This window comes from Ptychodera flava, chromosome 14 (assembly GCF_041260155.1).
Source record: "Ptychodera flava strain L36383 chromosome 14, AS_Pfla_20210202, whole genome shotgun sequence".
Lineage (NCBI taxonomy): Eukaryota > Metazoa > Hemichordata > Enteropneusta > Ptychoderidae > Ptychodera > Ptychodera flava.
The window spans coordinates 17,930,057-17,955,647 of NC_091941.1; the positions used below are offsets into that span (position 1 = coordinate 17,930,057).

Consider the following 25,591-nt stretch of genomic DNA (forward strand, 5'->3'; position numbering starts at 1 on the left):
ATGAACAAAATTACAGAGCAACTTATCTGAAAAAAAAAACTTTCATTTAACTAGAAAAAAGAGAAAGAAAAATATCGATAAAATCATATCATGATACGAATGCGTTCAGGACGCATCCTTCCCCTTCAAGTCTCACAAGGCTTGAAAACTTTGTGATAAAATCCTCAGCTTTGTTCATCACGCTGGCGCACCGCGTGCAGCGCCCTCCTGTGATAAAGAGAGCGCAAGCAAGCGTTATCTTTACATCACTCAGCGCGCGTGTCAGGCGGGACAAACCAACGAACTACACGTAGCTAGCAAGATGGCGGCCGCTATGGTGAAAGGCATGTGGTGTTCAGTTTGTATTTTGCTGGTCGTGCCGCTTCTACAGATAGATGCCGCTAATAAACGGGACCCCATAGTGATCACCGAAGACAACTGGAGGCAGATGTTAGAGGGAGAATGGATGGTGAAATTGTAAGTGTCGGTGTTTCGCTCTGCATGATACCGATCGGAGTCGAATGCTTTGGCCAATCATACATCCCGTATCTACTTCCTGTTTCAGCAAATTGCGCGCGTCATATCACACGTTGTATATTTGTGGAGTGAGTTCAACGGTCGAAAAGGAACTGATCAGTAATTACTTATGGATTACTTTGCATGCAGAAAGTTGACTTCACCAGCTTAAAACAATTGTTTTCTTCTGAATGAAGCGCAAAACATATAGTCCAGTTTACATACAGTTTGCTGTGTGTATTGATACTAGCTATGTTTTGCAAGGAACATATTTACCTGTAAATAATAGCTTGCAGCTTGCGTTGGAATGTAATTGCATTTTCATACAGTAATGTGTACCATATGGAAACGGAACGATATTTTGTAATGTTAAAACGTCACTCTTTTACATGTTTGTTGAAGTTCAACCTGTAAAACATTATTTGGCCTCATTGTCCATAACTGTGAGAGTCTACAGGTATGCAGGTGCAATCACTTCACCATAAATTAACTCCCTAGACCACTGCACAGCAATCATGTCGGTGCAGTTTTTCCCACCAGCTGTTTTAGTAAAAACCTTGGCAACAAGGTAGCGTTGCTGATCAGCCCTTACAATGTTTACCATCATTTCAAAACAATTTGTATGCAAGAGCTCATTCTGATGCAGTTATAATAAATTTTAAGGATTATAGACAGCGTGACCTTCACAATGAAGGACATTCTATTTGATGTAGCATTGTTAGGATCATGGAGGTATCTTGGTAGGATCATGGTACAGTGTTGGCGCTAGGAATTTTTTCATTGTAGCCACAGTCTGTTAGTGTGGCTAAAATGATCAAATTTTTTTTAGCCACAAGCAATTTTTATTAGCCACACCCAACAAATTAATTTCACAAACAAATTGCACTAACCCTATTTTCAATAATGTTTGTACTTTATTATCAAAATGCTGGGCCAGGGCCGGGCCAGGGCTGTTGTACATACACTTTAATTCCTCGACAGATAAACTGCTTAGCACATTTTCTGCCAATTTTATAGTTGCAGATAATAATGACCAGGAGCACAGTAAAACTCCAGGTCCTTTGTGAAAGTTGTCTGTCCTTCGATTAAAAAAATATGTATTAAACAAAAATTGGTCTTAACTTCTTTCAGATCTATATTTTACGAATGCTGGTGAATAAATTGACCCCTCTCTTTGTAGACAGGGACAAACAAACTTTTGTTTATTCTTAACTTTTATTATGACACAAACAACAAATAGGTCTACTAGAGTTCTTGAAACAAAACTTGCACGATATGTCATGAAAAAATCATCGAAGTCTAATCATTGGCCATAATTGTTCCTCTTTTTTATTTTTTATATGATTGAAAAACTGCTGTATATACCGTTTATCTGGTGATCTGGATAAAATTACAGTAATTGCCTGACTATGCAAAGCATTGTCCGTAAAGTATCAAAGAAAACTATTGGTATGAAAAAATTGCTTAGGTTTTGAAAATTAATGAAATTCGCAAACTCAGTGAAAAATCAAAAGAGCAGTTCGACAATATGACAAATCTGTGATCAATCGACCCATCTGTGTAGTAGTCACACATTTATACTTCCATGCACAGACAAAAAACTTGTTGTAATTTGTTCGACCATGGTCAGTCTGTCTTTGTTCTATTCTCGGTGGTTTTCTTATTTCCTTATTATTTGTAAATTAGAAGCTATTTTAAACCTAGTTTCTTTCCCAGCTGAGAACAATCAATAAACACTTTGTAGTTTGCAATCGTAGCTGCGCGCAAGCCGCATCGCATTGTACCGTGCATTCGTATTTGCATTGTTTGGGTGTCTCGAAACTACCCAAACCGTACACGGACCGGAGTATACAAACTGGGGATCTTGAAACTTTTTCGCGCATGCTCATTTTCGCCTTGGGCAAAGTCCAACGCTATCGATATCACTTCAGTCTCATGCTCGGGAACTCTGCCGTCCGTCATCGGTCGACGTACGACAGAGCAACGAATTATTTTGTTCAAAGGCTAGATATTTGAATGACTGAATATTTCGATAATCTGACTGATCTAAGGGTTATTTTGATTCGTTAAAAGTGACAGAACCGGCGTGATTAACGATGGTGCACGCTGTTAGGAATACACGTTGTGCTGCTATGCTGGCGTGAACTCAAATTACCGTTCATGCTTGCACCCTAACGCGACGTACGTGGTCAAATGTTTCGTACGATGCTTGCAGCGTTTATGCTGAAAAATTTGGATAGCGGAAAATAACGTACACTTATTTGTAAAAACGACTAGTTGTTAGTATAGTAGGCTACATAAATAATACAGTACATATTTTGGATCGATCACAATGAAGCCGCACGTCGAAATTCTTGGTCCTTCGGGAAAACAGTCGGTCTGGGATCGCAGGACTGACGTGACTTTCGAAGACAACGTCTGGATCAATGATCCCAACACGGCACCCGTTCACGAGCTTTCGCCACGCGTGGCGAAGGCGTAGCAATTTTTTTTCGCCACAACGGACATTTATTCGCAATTTGCGACTGTGGCGAACGTTAGCGCGAACCCTGTGGTAGGATGCATCACATGCATCTGCCCCATTGGTGCATATTGTGGATGAACAGACCAGTAAGCCAAGATGGCTTGCCAAATGTACTTTAGTACAAACATTGTTTGTACCATCTATAATTAGATGTGTAAATTCTTAGGGTGCAAATTTGTAGTCTGTCTGCAAACTTAGCAACATGTCTCCTCTAGCCTGCTGCATTATTTGTAATTCCATTATCATAAAATGTATGGTTTATCATGATTGTATAAATGGAGTACATATTTTACATAGAGTTATTCCCCTAAACTGCATAACATTGATTTGAAATTATTTCAGACCAAACATGAACTCACCTGCTGCCATAGGAAAGGGCAACTTGAACAAACAATTAGGGATTAATAAATGTGTTCAGGTTGTTGACTTTATAACCTCCCAGTGCAGGTCTTCCTTTCATTCGTAGTCTATCAGTTACACATTAACCCTCCCATGCAGATATACAGGTGATTTTGGGTGTTATTAATGGAAAAGCAGGCCTGGTACATAGATGAAGTGCGGTGACTGAGTGTTAAACAAGGAAAATTCATTGAGAGATCTAGTATGATAAAGTTATCAAATGTTTTCATTTTCTTGCCATTTCCTCTAATATGAAGAATAATATTGCAGGTGACGGGTCATACCAGTATACCTACCTGCTTACCTTATGGTGTCTGTCTGTCCTCGTCAAACATAAAAGTTTTACCTTTTTTGTAATTTGGCCATGTTCACAATACTATCAAAATTACTGCATATGCCAGAACAAAATTTTTTCAAGATCTATCAGGTACTTCCGCTTAGCGTACATTTTATGGAAAAGAGAATGCAAAGCTTTTGACCAATTAACCTCTTTTTTTTGTTTACTTATTTCGACAGAGTTCTACCAGGAAATTCTCTTTGCCTCGCATAAAATGCACAAAATTTAGAAATGTTCATGTGCCTTTTCTTTATTTAAATTAATCACATTTTCTGTACATGTCGTAAATACATATGTTGCTTACGCTCCATATTTGCTACATAGGATAGACAGAGTCTGAAGTGTAAATAAAATGTCCTTTTATTTCAAGGCTTTTACTCAGCATGTATCAATTTGAAAGGGACCACACATTTTAAATTCAGATGGGGAGTGTAATACCATATGGAGCTGTTTTTATATTTCGTTTCAATATGCCCACCTACAATTCTGTACCTGCAAATAATCATAACAGTGGCAGTCATGCCTGACATGTGAGGAATGTTTTTTTATGTTTTCTTAGTGAAAACATTTCATATTTCTTTTTCCTTTTCTTTTGTTCAGTTATGCCCCGTGGTGTCCGGCCTGCAAAGGTGTTGAGCCAGCATGGAAGTCGTTTTCAGAATGGGGCGAGGATCTGGACATCAGTGTTGCTGATGTCGATGTCACGCAAGAACCGGGACTCAGCGGTAGATTTATGGTTACATCGTTACCCACTATTTATCAGTAAGTACAACACACCCATTTATTTTTAATGAATTATATTGTAGTACAATGTACCAGCAAAAACCGTCTCTGTTATCTCTCATTGCAAAAAAATCCATCAATGTCATTTCTTGTTAATTTGTCTTCATCGTTTTCATGCTGTTTTCCCAGGAACGTTGCAGTTATGACCAAAATTTAGATTTGTTCCCGTTTATTCAGTCTTGTCTGTATTCAGTATCAATGGTAGCTAGATCAATTGTTAGCTTTGCAAAAGACTAGCAGCAGCTTAGACCTGACATTTTCATCTATCCATCATGCAGCTGTGAGTGCAATGTTCTCAAAAACAGTTACATTGAGACCAGAGCTGGATATATTTACCCTTTCACTACTGATAAGAGAGGGATTATTCACAGGTGTTTGAAAACTGGCCAATACCATACCTATTTACCAGTGTATCAACCTGGTTCAAGGTCATCAATTTGGTGTTCGTAGTAACATTCTGATTGATACCTAAATATGTAACACTAGGCCCTTTCACTGTTTCTTATGTTTTAACATTGTGCGTTACTCTCATTGAAAGTGTACAGGCTTGTGAGTTTAGCTTTGTGCTGTGCTCTCGCTGTCGCTCGTAACTTTCGTAAATTACGAACAAAAATGAAAATTTACGAAAAAAATGAATGCCCGATCGGCCATTTACGAACGATTTTGTTATTTTTGAAGCCTGATTTTCGGTCAAGATTGTGAATTCTGGGAAATACTGTCATATCTCGTCTTTCAAAACCTACGCTGCCCCTATCATCAGCGCATCGACACATGGTGATAGCTGGCTTTGGACTTTGACCTGTAATAACATGAGCATGCGCGAAAAGGTTTCAAGATCCCCGGGTCTTGTAATCTCATAGTGGTGTGTCATGCATTACCACCCCATTACGGTAGTTTCGAGACACCCAAACACTCACATGCTGTCAACTTTCCGAGTCACGGACTGTTCAAGTGGATCGAGGGAAGCGGGCAGTTACAAATACTTTGGATTGATAGTATCCAGTTGGGAAAGAAAGTTGGGCATAAAAACGGCAACTGATATGAAAAAAATACGAAACAATGAAACCGCCGAGCTAGAAGAGATCAAGAACAGTCAGCCTGAAAGACAGTCGAACTACAGCAGAACTGCAGTCCGGGCCGCGCATGGTTGAACATGTACTGCACAGTGTTTTTCTGTGCATGGAGGTGGAAGCGAGCCGGAAATCTTAGATGTCATAGATTTGTCATTTGACGATCTGCAAATTGAATTTTTCAGTCAGCTTGCCAATTTTAATAGGTTTCCTTCAAAATATTTTACAAGAAACTGTCTCAGCAAATGTTATGAATACTGATAGTTTTCTATGATCCAGAGAAAATGCTGTGCACAGTCCCATGACCAAAAAGTTTATCCTGACAAAAAATAAATGACGATCATCTGCAGCGTTTTAAAAGTATAACTGTCTCTAAGAAAACATTAGCAGGATCACCAGTCTCAGTTTGCGTACTTAAATTTGATTGAGATGAGACAAAATTTGTGCGAAACCACAGACTGCCAAATGTTCTGATCAGTGGTTGTTTAAAAAGAATTTTAGAGATGAACATGGCATAATGACTGCAGCTATAGAGGCACCACCTAGTACCTATGGGATGACATGCATACTTTAAAAGTAACAGAGCTTTCCAAATATGAAAAACAGGGGACAGATTTTCTAGCATCTAAAACTTGTGCAAACACTGATAATATTTGATAATATAAATGACCGCTTCATAAATTAATATATATAATCATCAACCACTGACTACACACACAAAGGGAGTTATGATTTGTGTCACAATATACTTGAACATGTTATGTTGTGTAATAAAGATAGAGTAATTGAATAACATTCAATGGCCGTTGACCAAAATTACACACTTTATTGAGACAAGGAAGAAATTTCAATGTTACAAGCATTCATGACCCATGATGTACTGTGTTATTCAATAAATCTTTTGAAAATGCGTATCAAAATATGAGTTTTCATTGTCAAAAAAACTAAAAAGGGATTTTTCATTTTCTTTTGTCTTTAATGAAATCATTCATCATTTCTATCCCCTTAAAATCATCTATTGAGTACCAGAAGTGCTTGTTGAAAGTTGATGGGTTCAGAATAACATAATTTGTGCTTACTAATATTTTTTGAACCCAATTCGTAAATTTACTAACAATTTCGAAAGGCCAGGGAGAGCACAGTTTGTGCTGATGCATTTTGCAATGAAAGAATGAAAGGTGGTTTTTATCTGATTTCACAAGAGTACTTCTAGCAACCAAGAAATTTTCTGAATTATCATGCTGTATAAAATTGTAATCCTTATCATGATGCCGAAAAATCCATGAAGTGAACAATGTTTCCATTATATAACTACCCTCCTTGCAATATTCCTCGTAACCCTTTTGTTTGAGAAAATGAAAGTCTTGCTCTGGAGTAAATCCTTGCAATTTCTCTATCTTGGCGGGCATTACATCATGTGATCATCGACAGACTTTCAATACACCTGTGATGCACCTATTTCAACAAAATGAAAGATATGCATTGTATGTAATATTTTGTATGGCAGTAAAATTGCAACCATATTGTTGTAAAATTGACAGCACTGCTGGACCAAAGCTAAATTGTAAAGACCTTCCTTTCAGAAAATTACATTCTGAATAAACCTTATTGTCCTGCATGCTTAAAAATGACAGAAATTTAATTTGATTAAAATGGATTTGCTTTCTGATAATGGAACAGCATACTACAAATGTTTTGTACAATATTCCATATCTGTAGACTGTATGTTCAACTCAACCCAGAATTTTACAGAATTGTGTCCTACGTACTTGAAAATTACAGAACTTTAATTTGATTTAAAATTGATTTGCTTTCTACCAATAGCACAGGGCATACAAGTCATGTTCTGTTCAATATTCTGTGTATGTGTGTTCAATCAACCAAGCAGTTTACAGAATCGCTTAAAAATTGTAATCGTTTCACAGTGTTGACGTGACTTTTTAATAGTAAATCTTAGGCTGCTAGTATTGATCTGCACTGCTGTGTTGACATGGTCTCAATAATGTTCAATAATCCATGTGATTATGTTCAATTCAACCCATAATTTTAAAGTGGTGCTTGAAAATTTCAGTCATTTCTCAGTGTTTAGACATGGTCCCAATAAATTTGTATTTTGTCATGTACAAAGCATTTATTTAAACATGTAATGTTTGTTGTCGTTATAGTCCTTTGAAGTAATAATTCGTAAGCTGGCTAGCACAACCATATTGTTTTCTGATCAAAGTTGGACTGCTGTGCTTTAATGTTTGAGTGAGAGGATGAAAAAATATACCAAGTTATGTACAGTGATTTTTTCGTTGCATGGTGTTTCGAGTATGAACATGTCATTCTTCTATGTAATTAGGGTTGTTATTAGAAACAAGTAATATATTGTATCGTTCAAAAAATGCAATTTTGTCAAACTACAAAGCTTCAAATTAGGTTTTGAACTGTTTCAGTCAACGATGTCTATTATTTTAAACATTTCAGCGTAATCAATGGAGAGTTCAGGAGGTACATGGGACCTAGAGGAAAGGATGATTTTATAACATTTATTGAAGAAAGAAGATATGTGGATATTGAGCCCATGTCGTCATGGAAATCACCTAACTCAATATCGTAAGTCTTACCGATGGCTATAATACAGAAACATTCAATGGCATGAATTTAAGCATCAATGTGTATGATAGGTTATGTAGAGAATATCTATTTTAAGTACTTGATGGGTAGGAATGCACACTGCTGTGTTATTTTTCCTCTATCCATATGGAGAAGACAACATGTGAAAATTGTATATTCATGTTTCATAAATTATTCACTAATAGGGGTTTGTCTGTAAAATCTTAAAACTTTCATAATCAATTTTTGTTTTCTTCGAAATAAGTGTGAAAATTATTATGTCATCAATATTTTAAGATTACTAAACATTGATACGGGTTACATTTTATTACCTCCCATCTTGTTGTTTGTCCCAAAGTGTTAAGTTTTATTCCTAATTTCTTCAGGACACAAAGCAAATATTAGGATCAGACATTGTAGAAGTGCATAAGCTATTTCAAAATGGCTCTCTGCCACACTGGAAACTAATTTATTGTAGAGCTAAAAGACAAAACCAGGAAGAAAACTAAACATAAATTTGGTAATGCATGGAAAGTAAATTGTGATGTACCTTAACATTAAGCATGATAAACTGGTGAAATTTTGTGTAAATGTTTACAGATGTTTTGACAAAAAGTCTAGTGAGGAAATCAACCACGAATAGTTTCTATGACACTCTCATTTTGTATGTTTTTTTTTTCCAGAATGAGCTTACTCAGTTGGCTTTTTAAAATATCCATGGTTGTAAGGGTAAGTGAATGTACTGTTGAGTTCATTTTTCAAGTGCGCTCACTGTTATTGACAAAAAAAATTATTCTAGCACCTTGAAATGTGCTTTGTTTGGACAGTGCGCGTACTGATCTTTCATTGGGTGTTGTGTTGAAGAATTCTCATGTATGAGAATGCTGTCATTAGTATAAAGAACATAGCATGGATTCCAAGTTGCAACATTGTATCAAAATATTTTCATTGTCATTGGAGTGAAGTAGCAACAATGGTTGACCTTGAAGTCATATGATAGGATGATATTTTGTTTGGATTTTGTGCAGGTATTGAAAACAGTGTGGTGCTGTTGGTGCTTTGCATTGAAGTTCAAAGGAAGGACTTTGAATCATACTTTGGTTACATAACACTTTGTGTGCTGTCCTAAAATAACCTTGGAAAACACATCTGCATAGAATTGTACCAGCTGTGTTTCTGGCAGGGTCACTGAATTTTACCAGCCCAATAGTCTAGTAGATTTTTGAATATTGATGAAACATCGCGTGACACTAGCTCTCACCAAGGATCCACCCAGTATTAACCCTTTTCCTACCAAGTCCATATTTCACCATCAGGTCAAGATGGTAAATTAATGAAACACAACATATTCCATATGGTGTATTTTAACATAATATTGAACATTTGAAGGGTGTTGAAAACATAAATACTGTAAACTTAATTTTTTTAGACTTTATGATGCTATAACATACCAAGCCAAGCGGGTGAAAATATGTCATGTTTTAGCTCAATACGGCTTTTTACTGACTTGGCTGATGGGGAAGTAATAGTCTTAATACTGTCTGGCAGGAAAAGGGTTAAACCCTTTCACTGCCATGGTTTGGCCTGACCCCATTGTTAACTGCTACAGGGAGGTGGAGGGATGAATTCTGGGCTGTGTTTTTCTCTCTACAGGTCCATCACCCATTTAGAATAGGATGGTTCAATCATAGTGTAGATTTGAAAAGATTTAAAATCCTTTCATGTTTAGATTTTGTTACATATGTGTGGATTTGTTCCATTCCAGAATATACATACATCTCTGACAGAAGACTACAACGTTCCTGTGTATGGTTCCTATGCATTATTTGCCGTAGCAACAATTCTCATGGGACTTCTCCTAGGAGTGGTAGGTGCTATTGTAAGTTTAGAGGTTTTGTTTACCTCCAGGTAGTGAGCCATGGCGACCCATTCCACTTCATCCTACATCATTACAGTAGTGTTTATCGTACAGGGAGGCCACTGGGGGCCAGCCATCATGTCTGTAGAGCAGTGTATCACCGTAGACTGCTGTAAGGTAATACAGTATCATAAGACTGTAAAATGGTTCCATGAGATGAACTGTGGGAAGGGTTCTCGGCCGACTTCATCAGTTCTTCTGCACTTACTGTCATCTGCTGGGTTTTTAGCTACTATAGACTATAGTCTATAGAAGCTATTGGGATGGGTATCCGTCCGGCGTCAGTCTGTATGTATGTATGTATGTATGTATGTATGTATGTATGTATGTATGTCCGTTTGTGAGGCGTCCGTCCACTCAAATATCTTGAGAACCGCAGTACTTACTGATTTGATATTTGTTGTGTAGATGAAAAATATGATTTTGAGAAACTGATTTTTTTAATTTTTTGATACTGTTGAAAATAGGCAAATTAATACCAAAAAGGATGTTTTTGGTAAAAAATCTTCTCCTTCATACACTGGTCAGACAGCTTTGTTATTTGGTATACAGGTCCCCAGGGGTAACCCAACTTAGATTTGTTCAAATTGTGATGAAATATGCAAATGTGTATTTTTAAGGAATTTTTTTGTCATTTTTGGTCAAAATTTGACTTACATTGTATGGAATTCTTGTACTGTATAAACCCTATCAATTCACCCAGAAAAAAATAATTAATATGATTTTAAATAATTGAATTAATTAGGAAATCATCAAAGCTAAAATAATTTTAGTGTGGAATTATCAGAAAGTTCAACTTTTTTTGACAGTTCATAGTGAAATGCTTACCATCTTGGAGGATTAAAACATGTAAAGGCAACTTTCCTGAATCCCAACTTTGATATATTCTGAACCACCATTTATGTTATCTAAAAAAATGCTCATAATAGTTTGTCATGATAGGGTGGTCAAATAAATAGAGATAGAGAAAGTTCTAATTTCCATTTATGGTTGACTTGGTAAGGATAAAATAAGATTATTTTTGAGGAAAAAAATAGAGTGGTCAATTAAAAGAGTGGTCAAAGTGATAGGGTCTTTATGGTAAAGCTTGGCTGTAAGATTCCTCATGTGCTATTTATAGCAATTATGCAATCTGTGTAAACAGTGCAATGAAAGTGTAACATGATTCCTTATAATGCTTTTGATGACCTTGAACTTCTTAAGTTTCAAACATTTGTCTCTTCAGTGTGCTTTCTCTGAGTACGTACAGTCTCAACTTATCAACAGAACTTACCTACAATGTTAATTTGAAAGTTAAAATGTGCTTGGTTAATAGGATGCAAACACTGATAAAAAGATAACCAGCTTAAGATTCTTTATAACCTGACAGATATGCTGTTTTTTTATGACGAAAATCTTGATTTAAGCAAGTCTTGTGTACTTTAATTAGAATGTAATTAACTCTCGTTTATTTGCTATTATAGACTAATATAGTCTGATGAAATATGCAAATCTATATTTTTACGGAATTTTTTTCCATTTTTGGTCAGGCCATCCTGAAATGAGCTATCAAAGATATCCACCTCCTTCATCAATACATGTGTCACAAAAGGTTATTCTCTTCATAACACAGCAGAGCTCTGTCAACTGTTGAGTCGCTTGTTTTTTCAAAACCGCTGGTCAGACAGCTTTAATATTTGGTTTACATGTCCCTTGGATGACCTTAGTGAGATAATTTCATACAGTCAGGAAATACTTAATTTTGTATCCATGTCTATAGTAGCTTCAGGACTTTGGCCCTATGTTTTCAGAATAGTTTTACCACAGAAACAAAACTTTTTACAATGCAAAGTCACACCCAGAAACACCACCGTCAATTTTCAGATTCAAATGGAACCATTGCACAGTTTCTGACTCGGATCACTTTGATTCAAGATGAAACGTTCATTTACAGAATTAACACAATACTTCACCTCTAACCATCAAAGCACAGCCATTATAACATAAACTCTTTTTTTCTCTGCAAAACTACTTCATGTCAGCTTCCATTGAAGCTGTACAATGAAGTTGTGTCTCTGGTTAAATTACAAAGGACACTCTTTCTATGGTAGATAAAAATACTTTTTGGTCATAAATCTGACCTAGAGACTTGAACATCATCTATATGATTACATACTCCATAGTGTAGGATTTTATCCAATGACAACCATTTTCATGTAAAGTTAGTGCCTGTTTTGCAGACAATACTTTAACTTTCCTATCTGGGAATGCTATATCCATGCTGTCGGAGAACACATGGGCTTTTCAACACAAGATCTGTCAATCTTGTATGGAATAGAGGGTTTTGGTCAGGCTAGTGATAACAGATAGAAATGGAGCAGAGTCTGCTTGAAATAGGAATGGTCACACAGGAGATACAGCTGCTGTGTTTGAATGGCAACTCTCTGGTAACAGTCTGTGTGCTTCGAGGGGCAGGACAAAAACTCTGTCAGCATACGTGACAAAAATACTGGCAGAAAAAAATGAGGCATGCACATCATCAGGTTTACCTTTCTCATTTCATTTTCCACTTCCCTTTTTCAGGCGCTTGTTTTCTTAACCGATTGCCTATGCCCGACAAGACCACATAGTAACAGGCAACGTCCCACCGAACAAATCAAAACTGACAAAGCGCCCTCAGAAGGCGAGAAACAGAAAGAAAATTCAGGTAACGAAGAAGGGAGTGAAAACACAGGAGACATCGACAGCAGCGACACCATGCTCAGACAGCGTAAGCCAGCCACTGCCAGTGAGACTGAAAACAAAAAGAAAGATGATGATGATGATGACGAGGATGATGGAGAAAAAGAAGAGAAGAAAGAAGATGCAGAGGAAAGCAAAAGCTCAGATGCAGACGACAAAAAAGAAAACTGATTATTTTAAGTGTCAGGGTGCATTTTATTGTAAGCAAAACAGAGAACATAGCGGCTAGCCAAAGTAAACTGTTGCCCATAGATTATGAGATGTAGTGCTATTGCAAGGAACATAACACAGTCTAGTTGTCCAGGGTCATACATACCTTATATCATCAGCTCTTCCCAAAGATTCACAAATGATGTTTATTTCATTGAACTTAAGTTTTCTTAAATTTAAAAATGTATAACCCAACTAATCACTGCTTGCAATATGTGGTTTGTAAATTAAATTTTAAATAAATTTCAAAAAAATTGAAACATTTTGATCAGAGAGAGTGCAGAAGGAAATTTAGTTTTTAGTCTCTCATACTATAAATCTCCGTGAAAATTCATTAATTTCCTGGGAAAGAGATAAAGAGAGAGTGAGAGAGATGTCTTATCTGCCAGTTTTGACTGTATAAATAGAAATGAGAAGTATGTGTATGTGGATGTGTAATATATTGTATGGAAAGATGTATACAAGGTGAAAATATGTGTGATCTGACTGCCAAAATGAAGACATACCAATGATTTCGAATTTTTAATATTACACGGAATGCATAGGATTTCATAGGGCTTTGCTATAGTGAAATTCATAACATAGTCATCTGCTAAAGCCTCCGGTATGTAAAAGTTTCAGTCTGTGAGTGAAATTTTCACCTTCTGCTGACATGATGGAGTCTGGGCAGTGAACTTAATGTGATACTGATGTGAATTGCATTCTGACTGGTCAGTATCATGTTTTCCTCAGACACACAGACTCAAATGAGATGAACATGTGTGAATTTATAGTGACTGACATCACCAACTTTGAACAAGCCTCTAGGGCAGCTTATTTGGCAGTCATATCACTGTATGTGTGCTTGCCATATGCCAGCTAGATGACACTGTTTATCAGCTTAGAATGTTCTGCGTGTAGAAACACACTTTACGTCAGTGAGAAGGTGCATCCTGAAATGAAGCGATAGTTCTTGCATGCTCATTGCAATTGAAGTTTCAAGTCTGGCTGGCTAATGTAGCTTCTTTCTGTCTTGTTTGGTGAGGACACCTCTTTCACATTAACATTGTGTTTGTTTTCTCTGAAAACCTATCAGCATGCGGACGGCAAACAAAATTCTATTGAAAGTGCCTAGTGTTCAAATGTGCCCTGTCATATGAGTGCTCAATGGCACATTAACACTGGCAGTGCATTACCCCCCATCTTGCAAGCTGTTTGAGTTTTGATGTGGCCAGGATGATTTGTGTTGCCAGGTATCCTGCTGGAGAATATGGTTTTGTGTAAATGTAGGTAGAGATAGTTTTTAAAACCATTTCACCTTTTTTGTTGAATATTTTTATTTTATGTGACTGGTGATATTGATGGTACTAGCTGTGGTTCACCGATGTGCAGGTAACTTCTTGATGAGCCTACAATTAGATGGTAACATGGTATCTGTAGACCTGCAAGATTTTATCAAACTACAAATCTGTCTTCCTTGGAATAAATAAGTCAAAGTTTGTAACCATATAGTTGGTGAAGGGAATATTTTTAATGTAACTTCTTAAAAATCCTACGCTTTTACTGCTTTTTAATATTTTTGTTAAAACCGTACTAACTTTCTGTGTTTTTAGTCAAATGCCTATTGATTGATTACTTTGGTGTTCATTTCAAGTATGACTTTTATATGTGTCTATTAATGTCAACACTACTGCCTCTCACTTAATCAGTCTTACTCAAAGAATTAAAAAATTTAATTTTTCAAAAATCTGAAAACTTTATTTGTCTATTCAGATCTGTGTTAGTGTGACACTGTGTTAGTGTGACACATGTCACAATGGGTGAAAGTCGGATTATTTTTAAGCTGATGTGTTAACTCGGAACATAATTGTAAGTAGAAAAGTCACTGAAAGCGACTTCATTTCATTTTAGGATTCTGTGATTTTACAAGGGAAGATGAAAAGTTTTGAGCGAAAATTAATACAAATACCATGTATGAAATTTGTGACTTGAGCTGCCAAGCTCAAGGTTGTCTTTGTATACTGTGCCATGTCCAATGCCAAGTTTTTCATCAAGCGTATGCTTCTTGCCAGGGTCACATAGTAGTGGCATTAGAGGAGTTTGTACAGTTAGTGAACTACATTTCATAATACTTTAAACCTATCCCCCCCCCCATTTCCCTATGGAATGGTCCAACTTTGTCATTCGAGACAGCAGAGTTATACCAAAATTTGATGGTGAAACCATTCACAAATTCTAGGTGTGTGGAATCAACCTTAGAGTAAATGATAGGTTAGTCTAAAGCTTATTAGGAGAACTCACAAAGAAATAAAGCCTCCACATTGAGTAAAGTCTCCATTCACATTGAATAGTGTCCACACATTCTAACCCTACAAAATTAGTGATCAGTCACATACTTTATTTGCTAGAATCAAAAGTGGAAATTTGATGGATTTTCGAGAAGACTTTCAAACATTACAGAAACTGTGCCAAATTAAAGCCTGATATATGTATATCCTAATGTGTGACATTTCTAAATTCTTATAATTTTCATATTTTGATTCATTATTTCCATCTTCGTACAGTGTCAGGACAGCTTTATTATTTTCTATCAGGGAAGTTTGATATTGACAATGATCCCATCATCAATCACCCTAAATGTCTTTGAATATTCAAGGTGACCATCAATGTGTTGAGAATTGCACTAGCTGTGTGACACCTGGTATAATGCTTTATACATTTTTGTCCACTCTATCTTGACTAGGCAATACTTGCATGCACAGGAACTTAATTTCTCTTGAACAAATTACCTGAAACTGAAGCGATTGTTAAGTCTGTGCAGAATAATGTCACTATAATTTTTTTTAATTTAAACATTTTTGAAAAATTTTATTTGATTTTGCCATAGATCTTCCATGTGCGTAGGCTGCCTATAAGTACTGTCAGAAATTTCAAATAAAGGAAGTTATAATAAATTTGTTCTACCCTCGTCTCTCTTTTTTCCACCTTTGAACTAAAAACATTCCTCATCTTGTCTACTGAAGTCAGATCTTCTCTCTGTGCCAGTATCACAGGTTGCACTGTCCCACGAATTACCAGTGAATGAAAGTTGAGTGGTTCAGAGAACAACAAACAGATAAGGATGCCTACTTCTTGCAGATTAAAAATGCTTTCGTAATAATAGCTTAGCCCTACCCTATCCTTCTATTTGTCTCAAAATCATTGTGTGAGATTGCACAGAAAGATTAGAAAACAAATGAGATGCACACATTTATTGTCAACTCTGTTGCTTGGATTCACACAAATGCATAACATTTAATTTTGATCAGCAAGTTATATCCCCAAGTTCTCTGTACTTTTATTGAAAATGGTGGCTTGTTCACGGAGCAAAGTGAAAAGCTAAATTCTATAATAGACACCAGTCTATTAGGACCCTATGATTGAAACTTGCCATTAAACTTCAAAGCCTTCCTTCTTCATTGTCATAACATGACGTGCAAGTAAAGTATCGGTAGGCAGTGAATAAACCTTTGTTTCTTCGTTATGAGTTGTCAGCGCACGAAAAGTGCCAGTTAGGGGTGGACCATTTGATATCCTGGGGGGTCTGGAAGATTTAAGAGGCATTTTTTTCTTACCTGATCCACTGTTCAAAATTTTTTTCACTCTGATTACCAGTAACTTTTTTTTTCTCACACTCCTCATTTGGATACTTATTTTTCCCGACAACAAATGTACAGTCAACTACTATGTGAAATGTTGCTGTGCGCGACAAAGGTAAACCAAAAGGTGGAATATAAATTCAATAATTCAGTATATATATATATATATATATATATATATATATATATATATATATATATATATATATATATATATATATATATATATATATTTGTCTAATATATTACTGTTTCGCGTTTGGAACTGGGGCTTTGAAAAATATGTCCTATTATTATTAAAGTTACGTGCCCAAAGGGCACGCTGAAAAATGCAACTGAATGATGAAATTTGTGGCTTGCACGATGTATTTTTGGCAAGTATGAGCCTTTGTTTTTTTTCCAAGCCCCCCTCTGCCTGAATTTTTTTTTTAATTGACATTCGCTAGGAAATTTTTTTTCAAAATCTTCCAGACCCCACCACCCCAGGATATCACATGGTCTACCCCTTAGTTACGAGTTCTACTCTTGGCTGTCTTGGCATCGGCCATGCCGAACCGGTAGCAACACTGTCTTCACTAGTCAAACTCTGACGCTTGCGGCGCTATTACACCTCACCTTGCCTGCACAAACTTCCGGATTGTGGGGCATGCACACGAGCTGAGGACCGGGTATCACCTGGCAAGTATAAGAGGCCCAACGCAGTGCATGGTACACCACCAACCTTTCTTTTCATGTCACGTCTCGTGTGCTCAGCCTGATCAGACGGACCAAACACGAGAACAGCATGGCCGTCAATAAACGAGTGGTTTTACGAGAGCGTCCAGGTGGGTGGGTTGTACGATATGTGTACCACTTGGTACCCGTTTAACTTCTATGGCAAGTAGGTGTGCAAAGATCATGCACCAACATCTCCGACGGCTTCAGGGTCATGGGCCGCCAAACAAGACGAATGTCGTCTGCTTCTCAGACAAGATACCGCAGCGTTCATTATGCAGACCAGAATATCTTCACATATAATCATATATAGTCGAAGCCCGATGCAACGTGCGCGTTCCCTGCGTGATAAGTGGAGCAAATCCGAGTGAGACTTATCTCTCTACTATACTAGGGTGTTGATATTGACGTTGAACTTCCTGTTTTTGGGTAATTTGTCGACAGGAAATGATAACGAACCGACTGAGGACAATTTTGCAGTGGAGGAGTGCCCGTACCCGACTTCGGTACCAGCTCATCATATTTTGGTCAAAACCCTATACCTGTCAGTTGACCCCTACATGGTAAGATAAGTCCCTTTCAGATTCACACAAGTAACGCAAATGCATGTTATTTGACATATCATATATCATTTTTATCATATCATTTTTATCAAGCTAGTTAAATAAACGATTGAGGAAAGAAATAGTGATATTCACTGAACACGAGAAGATCACGGCATTGCACATTACATGATGCCAGTGAATATTCACACAATGCATATTATTAATAAAATAAAATCTGCAGTTCAAAGGTCCAAGGGTCTTGATTTTTCCACAGTTGCTAATGTTTGAGAGCAGAAATGGATTGTTGACTCCACATTTGTACCTAAAACATTTGCAGTAGATCAGGTAGGATAAAAACAATGTAATACCTATCATTGGGCCACCTTTGCATATCAAGGAGCTGAAAAAGGAATTTGTTAACTCCATGAATAAACTCAGAAAGAATGGCTCAAGAGGGGCATCGGCAACTTTTCATATTTTTACTGAAAGTTGACGTACCTTTTCTCCACTGTAGTATTGCCAAAAGTACAATTTGTCTGTAAAATGTGAGCGTTAAATTGAGGGTCAACGACCTTTCAAAATTGAATGGGAATTGAAAATCTAAGTTTCAGGAAGCAGCAAGTACATATGCCTGGGTTCTGTGTAATAGTATTTACTATTAGTGCAAGATGCGAGGTATAATGATATTCAAATATGCAGATTACATTAATGAGCATTGTTTCGGTATTAAAATTCTATTCTAATGATCCTTAATCAATGTGGTATATTCATGTACCTCGGATCTTGCATTGTATAAGTATTCATGCCAAGCTTAGGTATACATTACAATGACAAAGTCAATGATCAACCCTTTGAATGCCATAATTTTTCCCTCCAAAATTTTAGTGCTACATTTTGCGAATATTTATGCATTTTTTCTTTATTTCTTTTATAGTTTTGAACTGAATTGACATGATTTCCTGTTGCTTCAGTATTTACCAAAATTTCTGAACAAATGTGAAAAAAAAATTGTTTGCATGTAATTCTGCAAAGGTGACAAAAATTGATTTCATTAGCTTGAACAACTCATATATAATTGCATGTAAATTTTCAGTATTGAATATGTTAAATAGCCAAGAGTTGCCCACGCAAGACTGGTTAGTTCATTACTTTACTATCAAGGTGCTCAATGAGCAAGTACAAGGATTCAAGGAGACATGTCTCTTAATTGCCATCTCAGGTGCTTCATGTCAAACCAGCAAGTCATAAGTCAAGCACCTGTGAATATCGCTATCTTTATTCTAACATGAGTCATTGAACTTCTTCTCATCAATTCTATTTCAGCGATGTAGGATGAATAGTAAAACAGGTGTCACCTACGTATCACCATGGCAACTGGGACAGCCAGCCGATGGTATAGGTGTCGGTGTAGTTGTTGAAAGCAAGCATTCCAATTTTACAACGGGGGACATTGTTACCATGGAGAATTTCATGTGGCCATGGCAACTATATGTAACCTTACCCAAAGAGAGATTGACGAAGGTAAGAGAAGATCAACAGTAGAATGAGAAGTATTCCAAATCAAAAGCAATCTTTAAAAGTATTTGACTTATTAAAGTACCTGGTATACAGTATTTTAGTATCTCTCTCAGGAGTGCATCTTGAAAGGAATGCTTAAAAAAGTATAAATTTACAAAGTTCTGATATCCCATCAAATGAGCTTTTCATCCACTTTATGATTGCACATCAAATAGGGAACGCTGGCTCCTTGTTTATTATGCGTGTTTGTTCAAGTCAAATATTAGCCAAGACAGTGTTTGGAATGACAGACACAAATTGAAATTTTGCATACTAGTATTCTCTTTGTAAAACTGTGTTCTGTTTTTAGTCATCCTCTATTACATGTTACTGAAGCATAATAAAGGCCAGAGGTCAAAGGTTTAACATGCTGACCTTTGTGATAAAATGACTTTATAGTAGTAGTATACAGTTTGTAAGATATTCAAATGATAACTACGTGCATGTTGCCAACTATCAGGCTAGAAATTTACTAGTTCAGAAATACATCTTGTGAAGATCACATTCCTTTTATTTGTGATGAAATCTAACAGAGTTTTTAATGAGTGTCTATATTTCTGTTTCAAGATTGTCCACATAGCAATAATAATGATATATTTTTTGCCAAACCAAGGATAGAACAAATAAAGTTCACTATCACATACATGCATATTTATACAAAATTTATTTGCAAACAAAATGACTAGCAGTTGTTTCATCTTTGGTCAATGCAAAAAGATCCATACTCCGTGGTCTCAAACTGCAGCCCATTTACAATATCACAGCCAGCAGCATCTGATGCTAGCCCTCATAGATAAATTTGATGAGGGAGAGTACACTGTCAAATCTTTGCAAAAGAAAAAAGAGCACTGAACATGAAAGCAAATCTACAATGCTACTTCTCCCACATACTATTTCAAAAGGCATGGAACATTTTTACCACATCCCCTGATCATTCTCACAAAATACCAGGGATAAATCAGAGTTTGACCGGTGTGGACTGGATTGACCAGTGTAATTAATATTTAGCCCATAAAACTGATAAATTTGTCACTATCTTTCCCCCTCCTTGACAGATTGAGAAGTCACTAGTGGGTGACCATTATTCATTAGTCCTGGGAGTTCTGGGTCTTCCAGGGTTGACAGCTCTGCTTGGGATCCGAGAGAAAGGTCACGTGGTTCCGGGGACCAATCAGACGATTGTTGTCAGTGGTGCTGCAGGAGCCTGTGGTTCTTTAGCGGGACAGGTACTCATGACTTAATATTGTGGCGAGTCAGTGCTGTTCTACTTATGTAGATTTTATGAAAAAGTCATGAAATTATCTGTACAAGAGTCACGTAACTGATGTAGTTATCGATATAATATTTTTCCATCCAAACGTTTGCTCTTTTTGTTCAAAATGGCACAGGCTTGCTCACATGCCAGAAGACCATATATGATATACACTGTACCATGAAGCTTGATTAATAACCCAATGAAATTTCATTTTGTCTTCACATTGACATTGTTTATACATGCAGAGAAGCTGTGTTTGATTATTAGAACACTCACTAACAAAACTGCACAGGTGATGGGGGAAAAATCGGCAGATGATGTTGACATAAAAGTAAACTTACAATTCTAGATCGCAAGGCTGGAGGGCTGTGCAAACGTGGTCGGTATATGCGGCAGTGATGAGAAATGCCAATATCTGCTACAAGAACTTGGATTCAGTGGTGCTATCAACTACAAAACAGAAAATGTGCAAGAAAGGCTGCTGCAAACATGTCCTAGTGGCATTGATATTTACTTTGATAATGTTGGAGGGGATCTTAGTACAGTGGTTATAAAACAGGTACGATTCTAGACATAGTATAAGCATTGGAATATTCACGTGTACTACATGGTGCCAACTACTTGTCTTCCATGGCATGGATACTCTACCTCACTGGCATAGGTTACTCTACCCCATGTGTGGTAGAGTAACCGTGTCCATGGTAACATAGTGTGTCAAGTTTTTGAAAACAGCAGGAAATATAAAATAAATGAAACCGTTTAATTTCTTGCCTGTTCTGTCACAAATTAATGGGTAGTGACACACTTGAAGGCAATATCAGTTAGTTTGTATTATTAAAAGAATACCTAAGAAAATTGAAAGATATTTTTAGGTTGAAAAATTTCAGGGAATTTGCAGTGGATCCTGTGGAATAAAAGTAAATGACATTTTGTTAAGTATAATAGGGGCATCGTTTTATAGTCTTCCTTTTTTTCCTCCTGAACTCCAACTTCAGGCATGAGATATTTTTAGTATCTGTTGTTATTCCTTACCCCTGTATTAAGGTATTATGTGCCTCAAAAGTCAAAGACTTAAACTTTTGTTCAAACTTTCCTCAGTGAGACTTTCAACCATTCTCTTACCAAATCAAGAATAAATATCAGGGGTCACCATGTAAAGTTTGGTACTAGAAAAACAAATTACCTAAGTTAATATTTACCGATATTCAAAATTCAAAATGGCTGCCATCTCAGTGTTAACTCTATTGGGAAAAAGATAGTTTTAAATTTTTCAAAAACTAGGACATGAGCCCTCACAAGTGGTAAATCAGAAAGGAATTGTAAAATTTCAGAGGCTGAATATCAGTTCCCAAGGTGCATTCTACCATAAAGAAATCAGCAATCTCAATTGTAACGTTCTATTTTTCCTACAGATGAAACCAAATTCACACATTATACTGTGTGGCCAAATAGCACTGTACAACAAGGATGTTCCATACCCGCCACCAATTCCACAAGATGTGCTGGATTACCTACAAGAGAACAACATCACAAGAGAGCGGTACCTCGTTCTTCAATTCCGGGAAAAATTCCCAGAGGCGCTAATTCAGCTGGCGAAGTGGGTGCAAGCTGGCAAACTGAAAGTAAGTGAAATTTGGTATTTTCATCAAATCCACATCTGTGCAGGGGAAATTCTTGCCACTTCCACTTACATATGCCTTAACCATGTCATTCAGATATTTTTGAAAGTTTGAATGTTGATCTACATCCACACATGTGAAATTAGTTAAAAAGTTTTTATCTTTAAGGGGAAGCCATTATGCCAACTTGTGCAGTTATTGATCACACCTTTAAACTGCACTGATGTATGTGTAAATTTTGGGCTTTCCAAGGCATTGCAAAAACCTGCTTGTGCCACTAACAATGTTAAGAGAAATATATTGCCATTACGTTTTGTCAACCCCAGTGAAATAACTTGAATTGACTTTGAATTGACTTTTTTATTATGTACATTACCCATTGTGTTTGTTCAACGCTGCAACCCCCATGGCTTGGCCGGATCCCTTTGTTTTTCCCAAGGTGGACCTCTACATGTGGAAATGAGGGTGACAGGGTTTATTACTTGGGTGAACCTATGTACCTGGACTGGCATTGAAAGAATTTACATGGCTATTGTCAGCGTGTGTGTACATGTAACTTTCTCATTCACAAACATTGTGTTCTTCGAGAATGTTTGATTTAAAATTAAGTGATTCACAATAGCTGCAAATTGAAATATCACCGTGAAAAGAAATTTTTGTTACACGCTGAAAAATTTGTTTCAACTTTTGATCCACTCCAATGTATAATCTGGACCATGCTTCTATGTGATATGAAACTCATCATGCTCATACCACCTTTGAGTAAAGATCCAATGACTGTGGCACTTCAACTCATACTTTGTGTTCAATAGAAGGATAGTGTGTCAACTTTTGCAGTCATTTTCACTTGAAACCATATGTGAGTAGAGTCTAGAGCCAAGTGGTGCATGCCTATATTTCATTGTGTTTACTCTACTGCTTTATTTACAGTTTTAATATATTGAAGCAACTAAGCCCTCATACCACTTTCTGATGTTCATCTACACAGCCATAGACCCACAAGGGTCTATGATACAGCAAGAAAACTACAGGCAGATTTCAGTTCATGCCTGTAACAGGGTCTGATCAGTACCTGTAACAGTCCCTAAAAATAACCTCTGTTACAGGACCTGTGAAGTTGGTCAGATATCAGGGGTGTATGAACAGGTCTGTATCAAGCCTGGTATTATAGGAATGTACACAGTGATGTGTCCACATGACTGAAATACAGATTTCAGATTTCAGGGGTGTATATTTTTAGAAAATGGGCCAATTTTAATGAAAGAAATGAATACAGGCATAATTGTGTGCACATTAAAAAAATCATTGAACCTGTTACAGGTCTGTATTCACATTGCTGTGTACAGTCCTGTAAATACAGTGCTGAGACAGGCAGAAATTTCAGACCCTGTCACATGTCCGTGTCTGCAACACTGTACATAGTCCTATCCCCACAGCCCTGGATACAGCCCTGCACATCGGCCCCTGTCACAGCAATGGGACCTCTTTGCTGACAAAGACCTGTACCACAGGGTTGCGTCAGGGTCTGTACAGGGCTTGTCTCAGGGGCAAAATTTTTTTTGCTGATAGCCTCATAAACTGAGCAAAATTGATTGCCGAAATGGTCTCTTCCAAACCTTGCAAATGTTTTCCTTTTTTATTTTCAGTTTCCAGAGACTATTGCCGAAGGCATTGAACAAACTGGTGCAGCATTCATTTCCATGATGAAGGGTGGCAACCTGGGTAAACAGCTAGTGCGCGTGTCTGACCCATGAAAAAAATAAAACAATTGCATCTGATCTCGCTCTTCAACAAGTGACCCTCAGCAGTTGACTTTTACATCATGACAGTTGTCTGCATAGAGCAGTATTTGCTGTCAAGGCCAAAGGTCACGTTATTAATGTTTCAGATCTCAGACTGTCCCATCCCTACTGTGTTCATGCCCGTATGTAATTTACATCCTTACACAAATTCATCTCTTGAGATCATACGTCTGTTACACCATTCCAAACAAGACTTCAACTGTGTTCACTATTGTATCGTGATTATTGACTGTTAGACTGCGCAAACCCTGTCAACTAATTTTGCTGTTTGGATTTATACATGTATTCATATTTATAGATGCCATCAGTGGGACTAAAGGTCAGTGGAGACATGAGTGGCGCCCTCTAGTGACAATTATCACAAGTTAAAAAACTTGTTACTCTGTATACTGTGTTGGATCGCTCATCAAAGTGGCATGGCATAGCTTTTGTACATTTTATTTTGATGCAGACAGTAGATATTTGATCCTGAAATTATCTATTGATCATGTAATACTAAGAAAAAAGGATGGTTTCGGGCTTCGACCATCAGAGTCTGATTCACTTTTGCTTCCAATTTTGGGCAAAAGTGCCAGTGATAAACAGTCAATCTGTGGGAAATAAAGTTCACAAGGGCATTGAAATGAAAACTCAGAGAAAGCCACCAGTTTTCATAGATTTGTGAGATCTTCGTATAATTGAAAGGTCACATATTGACCTTGGTAATGAAAAAATATCATTAAAAGGATGTTACATAAAGATAAATGTTGTTTTAATATGTATGTAAATACTTTTTGTATCAGTGACTCTTGAACAGGTCAAGTCATCGTGGTGCTCAGTGATGTTGGATATGTTTTGTGCTGAAAGTGCCACATCATCCTATGAGAGATACAGTATGCTCAGGTTCTATACATTGCTTGACCCGTCTTCAGATGATGTGTGTATTTCTGTTTGTAGTAAATTTGTAGGCAGCTTACAGAATCAGGGATGTGAAATATTTGCCAGTTCTAGAATCCTGTGGCTGTGAGAAACTTCCATTGAAGTACAGAAAAGGATAGATTGTTCTGTCTGAAATTGTGTGCTGATGGAATCATATACTCTATTGACATGTGAAATGTTTTCAGGGTCTATTTTATTTTGTCAACATTGTAAAATATTTCTGCTTAAGGTGATTTACTGCTACGAGGCACGAATAATATGGGTGACAGAAACACAGTGGTTGGGACAGAGATTGGGCAAGAATTCTCAATTCTGTGATTGGAATTGCATTTTCTATGTGCATTATTTATTTTAAATCAGATCTTCAACCTGCTATTTGTGCATTTGTGAAATAAATTTTAATAAGTAATTTAAACCTGTTCTGAGTCTGACAGTCATTTTGTTCTTTGTGACTCGTATGGCAAACCAACACACACATGCTGCATGGACACACACACATATATATGTTG

At 36.9% G+C, this 25,591-nt stretch overlaps 2 protein-coding genes across 3 annotated transcripts; both read left to right on the forward strand.

Annotated features, from left to right (window-relative positions):
- The first annotated feature begins 220 nt into the window (after nucleotides 1–220).
- LOC139149599 (thioredoxin-related transmembrane protein 1-like) lies at nucleotides 221–15,988 on the forward strand. Of its 2 annotated transcripts, none has more exons than XM_070721428.1 (6): nucleotides 221–456; nucleotides 4,356–4,517; nucleotides 8,078–8,206; nucleotides 8,890–8,935; nucleotides 9,972–10,073; nucleotides 12,687–15,988. In XM_070721428.1, exons 1-6 carry the CDS (start codon nucleotides 302–304, stop codon nucleotides 13,014–13,016), a joined length of 924 nt encoding a protein of 307 aa, XP_070577529.1. In that variant the 5' UTR covers nucleotides 221–301; the 3' UTR covers nucleotides 13,017–15,988. The 2 variants fall into 2 exon arrangements, with proteins under 2 accessions (XP_070577529.1, XP_070577528.1); XM_070721427.1 differs by having other exon boundaries at nucleotides 248–456; nucleotides 9,972–10,085.
- A 1,297-nt stretch (nucleotides 15,989–17,285) lies between these two features.
- On the forward strand, nucleotides 17,286–25,497 carry LOC139149602 (prostaglandin reductase 2-like). Its single transcript, XM_070721433.1, has 7 exons — nucleotides 17,286–17,496; nucleotides 17,831–17,949; nucleotides 19,255–19,452; nucleotides 20,544–20,714; nucleotides 21,093–21,302; nucleotides 22,156–22,365; nucleotides 24,009–25,497. The coding sequence occupies exons 1-7, from the start codon at nucleotides 17,457–17,459 to the stop codon at nucleotides 24,114–24,116; spliced, it is 1,056 nt and encodes a 351-aa protein (XP_070577534.1). The 5' UTR covers nucleotides 17,286–17,456; the 3' UTR covers nucleotides 24,117–25,497.
- The last annotated feature ends 94 nt before the right edge of the window (nucleotides 25,498–25,591 follow it).